The sequence below is a fragment of the Aulonocara sp. 'chitande type north' Nkhata Bay genome, linkage group LG22 (assembly GCF_057382095.1).
Source record: "Aulonocara sp. 'chitande type north' Nkhata Bay isolate Kocher_YH1m ecotype deep benthic linkage group LG22, A_spYH_male_GT1.1, whole genome shotgun sequence".
NCBI lineage: Eukaryota > Metazoa > Chordata > Actinopteri > Cichliformes > Cichlidae > Aulonocara > Aulonocara sp. 'chitande type north' Nkhata Bay.
The window spans coordinates 20,851,107-20,861,412 of record NC_141364.1 but is presented as its reverse complement, the minus strand read 5'-3'; the positions used below and the strand labels follow the sequence as shown (position 1 = coordinate 20,861,412).

Here is a 10,306-nt window from a genome sequence, read left to right as displayed (position 1 = left end):
CCTCTGGTAAACAATCCGTGTGGGGGGAGATTGAAAAACAGCAAGAGCCCGCGTCCAGATTTACATTCTAATCAGGTGACACCCCCTGTCTACTCTGAAGCACACGCACTCTCGCACACTTTCCATTATTACAAAGTTGCACACACAGAAACCCAGAACACCCGATGTGCACAAACACTTCCTTTCACCCCACTATCTCTCTATTTTTCTGTCTCCCACAAACACACACACACGCTGACCAAGTCTGAGTGACAGCACAAGGTGAGTGGATATATCTGGTAGCAGGAGGCACTGTACAGCATGTCTGTCCTTTTCCTGCTGCCTTTGCTTCTTTATCTCTCACTTCTGGAGTCGTCTCTGCTCTATCTAATTTTCAGCTATACTGTTCATTTACATGTGGGGAACAGAGGATGCATTTAAAGGGGCTCAGACACCCTGTGCGTGCATCCACAGCATCTGCCCGTCTCGCATAGAGGAGCACCACTGTTGACCTTGTCAAGAGCTACTGCTTCATAATAACATTTCTTCCCTGGAAATGCCAGAAGTGCTGCTTCATTTGATGCGAGACACAGATTAATAAAAAGCTATTTGGCTTGCCTCGTGTTTATAGTTTGAAAAGTATAATAATCTTGATGGCTCTAGCTCTGCTTCCGATGTCACAGTGCAAATGTTAACAGGGAGCTGTTCTCAATGGACTGCAGCTGTACGCTTGGTGAGACATCCCATTATGATGCAAAAAACACTCCACTGTTATCATGACAAACACAACGAGGAACATTTCTGCTGAAGTAGTTTATTTGCTTTAAACTGTGGGAGAGAACATATTTAGATATGGGATAACTACACAGAATGACAGTGATTAGGCTCAAGCTAGCGGTAAGATGGGGAGCTGTGTCGGCAGGTCCACGGCTGATAAGATCGTCCACTCCTGGAGCTCACGCGTCATCAGTGGGCAGACAGGCAGCTCCACTGGCTGCAACACAAGACACGAGCGGGGAGGAGAGGCAGGACCCATGTCCTGTGTTGCAGCCGTTGGCCCAGCCAGCAAGTCACCTTCAGCTCTGGCCAGCAACAGCTGATCCACTGTGGAGATAAAGACTAGGAGACACAGGGGAAGAAAATTTGAGGGAAGGGGCGGGGTGGGGGGTGGGGTGGGGTAGGGGGTGGGGATAAAGTCAGTTACAATCCATTCTGTGTGAGCGACATAAGGAGCAGATGGGAGAAAATGAGAGGAGGAGGGCGATAGAGAGCGGTGGGACCAGAGAATAAAGCGGTGACCTGAGGGGAAAATGAATGGGAGCAATAGAATGAAGGAAAATACTAATGGAGTGCAAATGAGAGCAAGAAACAGAGGCACAAGGACGATGTGCCACACCGCGGACACCGAATTTATCAAACGGCCGATAAAAATGTCCCTTTTCACCTTGTAAAGAAGATGTTGGCCTTCCTGTCTACAAGTCACATCCAGCTTGCTGGAAGAGAAACACTCCTCTGCCCCAAATTGCCTGACTAGAAGGTTAATGACTGCTAGTGCCATGGGCCCACAGAGAAAGATCTGTGCGAGGTGTCCTTATATAGATGCCCCGTGGTAGAATTGGCGCACGTCATTCGGAATAAACGTAATCACTACTTTAGCTGTGCATTGCACAGTGAAAAGAAATTTAATCTGTTGGGTGTGACTGAGGGGGAAGAATTACACATGCATGCCAGCAAACCAAATATTTATTCCATGTATTGGTCTCATGGGTAAGTGGTTTGTCATCAGAAAGGCAGAAAGCATGCAATCAATTCCCAAACTACCCCCAAGCTCCAGATATTCTCGATCATTTTCTGCTCTTCTCTCTCTGGGAGTCTGCCATGTAACAGGCATTAAAAGGTCAAACCTGAGCAAACTCTAAGCGGCGTGTAACACAAAGGTCTGAAAATGTCACGGTTTCACAGATATGTCCTCATATCTGCGTCAGCAGGCAAAACAACAAAAAATAATCAAGGGAAGCCTTTTTTCAATGACATTTCTTCTAAATTTCTGATGTGCTGTGTTTCCTGTCAGGTTAAATCTCCGGTCTCCTAACCCTTTCAAAGATGCTTACATCAGCCTCACCGGTTACACCAGGCTCCTGCTTTGGTGATGCACTATGGTTTGGCAATTACACGATTATCTTTCCCTCGCCTAGTTCCGCGTATGAAAATGGGTCCAACCTAGATTCAAAACTTCAGGGAGATGAACTCAGAGGACACATGAAAGGAGCTGAAGGACGAAGCAAGCAAAGAAAGTAATAGAAAGCCAGGGGCAGAATTCAATTCATTTAACCTTTTTTTTCTATTCTGAATAAAAAAGCACGTAAGAAGAAAAGTAGAATACCATGCAACTGGGACTCTGAATATTTTGAGGGAGGTAGAGGTTTTGAAGTTTGAAAGTTTTAGAGGTAACAATGTCAAATATAATTGCACAGATATTTTTTTAGGAAGACAGAAATGGCTTCCATTAACACTTGAGAACAATCCTTTTTAAGTGTGTTTTCATGAATATCTGACTGCCTACAAGTATGTATGGCATTACTGGGCACCAGCTCCTTTTCTAATCAAGACTGCAGGGCATTAATAAGACATATGACAAAAACGGTGACTACTAATGGTTGACATACTACTGGAAACTGCCCAAGGCAACTTGGCTTTGGTGAGAAAGAAGCCACCCTGATTCTACATTTAATCATTTACGTGAATTGCCTTTCATTACGGCAGCAACAATGGGTTCTGGCACTACTGAAATGACTTTGCCAGACAAAAATCCTGCAGACACAGAGTGCAGTTATTTGGAATTGTAGGTGAAATATTGATTATAGGTAATAAGTGCCATTTATTCTCCATAAACAGAACAATGATCGCGCAGAGCGTCGTCTATCCCTTCACCAAAACCTCGCCATTGGAAAAGATCCTACACTATTGAACGATTCACACAAAAGGAGGCTCTACAATGCTGTATTGTGCCAGCGCTAACAATGGTCTGGCTATTCTGATCACTCTCTGATAGGGAGACAGAATCCTTGCCGGAAGATCATGAGGAAATGGTACGAGGAAAATCTGCATACTCGATATCCTAATTTACATAATGCTAGTGCCCCTTTCTTGCCCCTGCTCAATAGACGGTTTATGCTCATTAACAAAATTGCTGTATAAACTTGCTTATGACAAGAAAAAAAAGTCAGGGCATAGCTGAAAAAATTCTGATACAGATATCAGATTAAAAATGTCAATTACCCAGTCTGTTTAATATCACATCAGCAAAGGTCATCATCACTGAGTCCACAGTGTAGCACAGATTCCCTTATGTGCATGTGTAACATGCCTGTGTACATGTACAACTGTGTCTGTATGCGTGAGGACCTTGAGAATGTAGACTGGCTCTTCAACCACCCTTTGCTTATCTAGGCTTTGACTTAAAAGAGAAAAAAAAAACACACTGAAAACCACTCCGAATATGACACAGCACAGCCAAAGGTAAAAGAAAAAAGAAAAAAGAAATATGAGACGTGTGATGTTTTCATAAGATATCACACCATGTACATACAAAGTGGTACTATTCTGCTTTTCCTTTCATATGTTAAAAAAAAAAAAAAAAAAGTATAGAACCAACCCTCATTTCTTTTTATCTTGCTAGGAAAAATGAGGAGAACGCGCAGCAATTTATTCAAACATGCAAACATCCATGACTGATAGTGTTCCATTCTGTGTTTTTCTATCCAGATATGCTTTTACTGCACTAGCAGTACATTTGGGATCATTGTCATGCTGAAAAATGAAACTGTTGCCAATCAGTTGCTTTCCAGATGGTATTACATGGTGGATTAAAATCTGATGGCACTGTTCTCTCTTCATAATGCCACTGGTTTTGACAAGATCTCCAACACCACTGGCTGGCATACAGCCCCAAACCCTGACAGAGCATCCACGATGTTTACAGACAGCTGACAAATCAGAAATCTTACATTTGGATTCATTACTCCATCAGACCTGTTCCCACTGATTTACAGCCCAGTTCTTGTATTGTTTGACATACCTCAGCCTTTTCTTCCTATTTCCCTTCATTAAGAACGGCTTGTTGGAAGCCACCCTTCCACTGCGACTATTTCTAATGAGGCTTTACTGAACAGTAGATGGATTGTGATGACATCAGCCACACATAGGTAAAACGAGTCCATTCGTTCACTTTATTAGTTTGGTTTGCAGTTGCTTCACTAATATAATTCACCATTTTACTTGAACCTAACACTGATATTATGAAGCGCACGGATAGTAGCATTGTGTGGTTTTTCTAAAAATGTTTTCTGTTATATTAATTATGTTTCTCTTTCTTTGAGTTACCTGGTTTGGGATGGTGGCTGTTTCCTGTCTGGGCAAAAGGTGTGGCTGAGGACTTTAAGAACAAAATGCCTGCTCAGCAGGACCAACCATGTGCTTATCAGAAACAGGGGTGTTTTAGGTTTACTTCTGTTATTCTGTGCTTAGTTAGTATTAGTATTTATTTTTGTTTCCCCCCTATTGTGTGTAATAGGGTTTGGCCGAACCACTATAAAAGCTACCCTCTTGTGTCTTTGTAATTAGGTCAGTTTGTGAGCTAAGTTGCCCACTTTGTTTGTTTAAGTTTCTGGAAATTACTTTTTGCAGAGTTATATTTAGTTGACCTCTTTTATGGGCCCACTAATTATATTTTAGAATTTTGTCTTTTTGAACTGTTTTCGAGGGTTAAAATATAGAAAACCCATTTTGAAGAAAAGTTTTTCTGTGTCCTCTATGCCTTGGCTGCTTGGTCCCTCACATGGATCAATTGAAGGTCTAGGTGTAACTCTCAAGTCCTGTGTCTGGTTTTTGCTGGATTTTTTTCTTACTTTGCTTGGACAAAAACACAACTTTGTGCCCATCAAAACTGTTTTAACTTAGACATTTTTCACGTAAAGAGACTGTCAACAAATGATGTGTAACAAAGTGCCTTAAGATCAAATATGAAGTTGATTCTTTGCTGAATGTTGATGTGTTCATACAACACTTGTTCATCCCTTGAGTTAGGAGCATTATATATGATTGGATGATTAATAGATCAGTGTTAAATGGCTTAACAGACCAACAAAAAATAACTGAAGGTCTTTCACAAAACAACCAATGTGAAAGACCGTCAGAAAGCCTGGTGAAAACTGTTGCTGAAGACCACTTTTAAAAAAAACTACCAGAAAGTGGAGCTTCTTGAAAAATGAAGGAAAAGGCAAAGAAATGAGGGCTGGTTCAAAAAGGGATATTCCTTCTGTGACCACAGCAGCTCCATCCACCTTCTGTTTACAAGGGGCATCTAGCCAAAGACAATTTTCCCAAACAGAGAGGAGCTAAAACAGCTTGTTTCAGGCAGATGAACATAGGGGCTGCAGTAAAGCTCAGTATAACATCAGTAAGGCTTATTCTGAACTCTCAATCAAGCAAAGCTACTTTAGTTTCTGAGCTGAAATAAAACACTATATTGCCAAAAGTGTTCACTCACCCATCCAGTGACTTCCATGGTGCATAAAATCAGGCACCAAGCGTTGCAGACTGATTCTACAAACATTTTTGAAAGGATGAGTTGCTCTCAGGAGCTCAGTTAATTCCAGTGTGGTACTCTGTTAACTCTTGTAGGATGCCACATGTGCATCAAATCCATTCCTGAAATATCGAAATATTCTAAATAATATAAAGCCACTAAATATTCCACAGTTAGTGTTATTTAAACAAAGTAGAAGTTATTGGTCAAGACAGCAATTCAGTCATGAAGCAGTAGGGTATGTAAAAATCACAGAGCAGGGTCAGCAGATGCTGAGGCGCATAGTGTGTGTGAGGTCACCAACTGGTGGCAGACCTCCTTCAGGTTAGCTGAAGAACAGTGCGTATAGAACTTCATGGAATGGGTTCCCATGGCACGCTGCCACTGGACTCGGAACAGTGGGGAAGTTTTCTCTGGAGTGACGAATTACGCTTCTCCGTCTGGCAATCTGATGGATGAGTCTGGGTTTGGCGGTTGCCATGAAAACGGTGCTTGTCTAATTCCATTGTGCCAAGTGTAAAGTTTGGTGGAGGGGGCATTATGGTGTGGGTTTCTTTTTAAGAGGTTGGGCTCAGCCCCTTAACTTCCAGTGAAAGGAACTCTTAATCCTCCAGCGACAATTTCATGCTCCCAAGTTTGTGGGAACAGTTCTGGGATGGCCCCTTCCTGTTCCAACATGACTGTGTGCCAGTGCACAAATCGAGATAAAGACAAGAAGGAGTTAATTTGGTGTAGAAGAACTTGCCTGGCCTGCACAGAGTCCTGACCTCAACCCAACAGACCACCTTTGAGATGAATTAGGGAGGAGACTGCAAGCCAGGCCTTCTCATCCAACATCAGTGTCTGACCTCGCAAATGTCAGTCTGAGTGAATGATAACAAATTCCTATGAGCACACTCCACAACCTTGTGGAAAGTCTTTCCAGAAGAGTCGAAGCTATTATAACTGCAAAACTTGGCCCAATATATTAAACCCAATGGACTAAGAATGGGATGTCACTCAAGTACATCTGCAAATGAGTGAATACTTTTGGGACTATTGTGTATTTGCAAACATATTAACATATTAAAATTAAAATTAAACATATTAAAAGGCAACATGTTTGGTAATATGTAAAGAGGTTTAAATGATTATCATTTTACCAGGGAAGTTTTGTTTACCTATAAGAAGGATTCTAGTGTTTTTCCAGGCATGTCTTTGAAGAGAAACTGGCTACAAATCCCTTTTATTATGAACAGCACATAATGGACGAAGGCTTTTCTATTCCTCACTTTTCCTCTCCTTGTTATTCTCTAGGGATACACAACCTTTATAAAAAGACCTTAGCTGGTCCCTGCTCTGGGTCCCTTCTCTTGATGTTGTGTGAATGAGCCACTGTTCTCTCGGGTTCTGGATGCTGGGATCGTCCTGATTCAAACAAACAGTGTTTGTAGAACATCTTTGTTCTCCTCAACCAGATTTGCATGGTGCAGTATTCTGTACCAGCAGCTTTGGCTCACAAACAAACACACACACACACACCAGCCACAGCGCTTATATACACAAACACATACAAATATACACATGCATGCACACACTTACAATGATGTTCTGCCTCTGGCTTGTACACAGAAAGCACACATGCTCTCATTGTCTAAAAATGGACATCAATAAATGATTATGCTGTAAGGCAATGTTTAAAAAAAAGTTGATATAAGAGGAATACGTAACAAGGTCAGATAACCAGATCACCTCCTTTTAGGTTTTCCCGTCTACAAGCGTAGTATAAGCGATGAGAAGGTTGGTTGAAAATAGCACAAGAAGAAAGTCTGTTGGCCTGTACAAGTGCAGCTTCCAGTAACAGTTAAGTGACTCAGCCTTCTTCACAAATAATCTCAGCGGAGGAAATAATCACTTCAAAAAAAACTTAATTTTTTCATTTCAAAGCAGCTTTATGAAATAGCATTTCAAAGCCACCAGACTATTGATTGTAAATGAAGCCGAATGAGCTGCCATCCTTGAAGTAATGTGTGTGCGAGTGTGTGATAATTCCCAGAAAAGCACCAACAACATCCAGCTTGCGTTCAAACCAAATTCTTGAGCAAGTGAGGCTGTGACCTTGATCTTCTTTTTCTCTCGCTCTGTTTTTCTGCAGACTATTCATCTACACTGTGGATTGCGATAAAATGCATCACAAGCTGGGTGTGTTTGAAGAGCTCACACTCTGAACGATGCATTTACAAAGGAAATGCTTCCATAACTCGAAGACAGGGTCTGCCTGCACATGCATCCGTGTTTGCACTGATACAAAAAGAGAAAACCAGAAGCACTTGCTGATTAAAAAGTAGCAAATAAGCTCAGTTTTAACAAGACTGCACTGACAAGATGACTGCACACAGAACATTTAAACAAACGCAGCCAGTTATAAGGATGCAGCATACAAACTGACTCTCTGAGTGACCTTAACACTATTAATTTTTAATTCAAGTATATAATTAGCCTTGTTACTGAATGGGCTGTTCAAGTCAGCAGAATTCCAGCTTGAGACATGTTTAGTCAAATGTCTGCAGGGGAATGCCCTCATATAACAACTGCAGACCAATTAATATCAGTAATATGCATCACTGTGTAGGGGGAAACTGCTTAAAGTAGACTCTTGAGTTGTGACCACTCTGTAGCTGACATGTGCATGCATTTTAAGCACACGTGCATTTACAGTAGCACAGCGCATTGTGCCTTTTCTCTTGAGCTATCTCAGCACTATTGGAGTTGGTGTTGCATTTCAGAAGCGATAGCTGGCTCGATAGCTCATGCCGATGCTGCTGCTGCTGCTCGGATTGGCGTTTCCCTGCAGATGCTGACAGAACACTTTGGGGGGTGTCTCTGCTCCCCACTGCGAGGTCCATACGTGGAAGAAAAGTCCCTCTGGCACCAGACCTGCCTCACCACTGCATTACGGAGACAGGTGTGGTTCTACATGGCTCAACGAGTAGTGCATCAGTGCCGTCAGGGCTGCAGGTTCCATCCTCTGTGAGTCAGCAGAGCACAGACAATTTCAACTACCTTCTGGTGAAACTAATTCTAACAGTCTGCAAAAATGTATGCTGAAAAGCTGCCGGCAATATGTTTTCTAATGTTCTCCTGCAAATATAAATGTCCTCACTTTCACACCGCCTTCAGAGACTTGCTAACACCACAATACTGCCTGGCAGTTATGTGATCACTCTCTATAGGCTTCAGGTTTCCTGTGCCCTGCAGGAAAATTGTTACTGTTCAGGTCAGGGGAGAAGTATTCCACAAGTCTTTGATCGTTCAAGCTGAATTTATTTGGCTCATCACAGCAGCAACATTCATCTCTGCCAATTTACTGCTACATTTCAGTGTTAGTGAAAATGAAAGCAAAATGCCTACCTTCCCATCCCCGTCCAGGTCCAATTTTATTTCTGCTGCACGCCTGTAAAGAGGGGATGAGGATGTAGTCGTACTTTATAGCACCATATCAACCTCTCTGACTGTCTTTGTGTCGCCCAGTCTGACTCTCCCTCGGACTCGCGAGTCAATTTAGTCCTGCAGTGAGAGGAGAATCCCTTTATCCGTGGACTACACTTTACGCGGAAGGCACCGACTTGAACATTTCATTCTTGCGTGGAGGCGCCTGCCTGCCGGACCCTGATAAAGTGGAGATTTACTCGCGCACCAAGTGAGGAGCTATCCCTCACACTCCAGCTTACTCGGTCAGTTTCTGAAAGCTCTATGGCCCAGTGATTTAATGTCGTTTCAGCGTCTGGTGGCAGACCTCCTAGCCCCCCACTTGCCTCCCTAAACGAACGAATGCAAGCGCGCACACGCACGCGTGACCACAACCTGTGAAGATAAATAACTTCTGTGTTAATGGGCCGTCAAATTCACAACAGAAAGAAAATTGAAAAATAAAACTGAATATCTAAAACATCCGCAATGGCCGAGATAGTAATCGGTGGCTGATATAAATTCAAAGTCAAATAAAAAAAAAAATAGACACTGTAAGATGATGCCCCAAACTCTACATTATACTGTAATATTAAAATTAAACTTCTTCAAGGGAAATGATGTTGAACTTATCAGCTGAGGGGATGTCGTCAGAGGTTATTGCGCCTTTCAGGTTCACGTGGGACCGTGATAATTTAGAGAAGGCTAAACAGTATTCCTTTGACTTGAATGTCAGTATTTGTACAACACGAAGGCTTGGAAACCTACCGAGAGACCGAATCGACATACCTGAAAAGGATATGCGTAAAACGCATCGGTCCGACAGTCAGTGCTTGGACACGCTGGGACGAGAGGGAGACTGTGTTGTCGCTGGTGGTGAATAAAATCTCTTATGTCGTGTAAAACCTCCTTGTAAACTTCTCTCTTGTCATCTTCGGTCTGTGTTCTGTTCATCAAGCGTTATATCTGACTGACCGGCTCGCTTCTTTTGATGTCGGTGGTAGGAGGGTACCCAGAGGCGCGCACTGGGGAGATTCTTCCTCCCCTCTGCCGCTTCAAAATATCCAATTTCACACACTGACTCTTTTTTTCTCCCCGCATAATTCCCTTCTGGAGCAGGTGCAATAATTTCACTGGATCCACCCGGAGTTTTATCAGAGTTAAGAACCCGAATCCATGTCGCATATATGTGTGGTTTCTTTCATGGTTTTGCAAGGTTTGCTATTGCTTTGGTAAGCTCTGAACACAGAAAAAGGGGATATTAACATATCTCATGGCCATTTAACGTTGGTA

The 10,306-nt window shown here is 42.5% G+C and overlaps 1 protein-coding gene across 5 annotated transcripts; it reads right to left on the bottom strand.

Moving 5' to 3' along the window:
• Nucleotides 1-426: 426 nt before the first annotated feature.
• Nucleotides 427-10,247, bottom strand: LOC147304115 (uncharacterized). 5 transcript variants are annotated; one of them, XM_086280162.1, is made up of 3 exons: nucleotides 9,803-10,247; nucleotides 8,957-8,999; nucleotides 427-1,098 (listed from the first exon to the last, which is right to left on the bottom strand). In XM_086280162.1, the coding sequence occupies exons 1-3, from the start codon at nucleotides 9,965-9,967 to the stop codon at nucleotides 866-868; spliced, it is 441 nt and encodes a 146-aa protein (XP_086136288.1). In that variant the 5' UTR covers nucleotides 9,968-10,247; the 3' UTR covers nucleotides 427-865. The 5 variants fall into 5 exon arrangements, 1 of the variants encoding a protein (XP_086136288.1); XR_015126841.1 differs by having other exon boundaries at nucleotides 994-1,098; nucleotides 8,957-9,112; nucleotides 9,803-9,919; XR_015126839.1 differs by lacking the exon at nucleotides 427-1,098 and adding an exon at nucleotides 6,941-8,573 and having other exon boundaries at nucleotides 8,957-9,112; nucleotides 9,803-9,919.
• Between the last annotated feature and the right edge of the window lie 59 nt (nucleotides 10,248-10,306).

Bases quoted from the DNA above. Each gene is read 5' to 3' on its own strand.
- LOC147304115 (XM_086280162.1), bottom strand. From the start codon at position 9,967: ATGAACAGAACACAGACCGAAGATGACAAGAGAGAAGTTTACAAGGAG. The intron at 9,000-9,802 runs GTATGTCGATTC...CCCTCTTTACAG, and splicing joins TTTACGCATATCCTTTTCAG to GCGTGCAGCAGAAATAAAAT. The intron at 1,099-8,956 runs GTAGGCATTTTG...TGTGTCTCCTAG, and splicing joins ACCTGGACGGGGATGGGAAG to TCTTTATCTCCACAGTGGAT.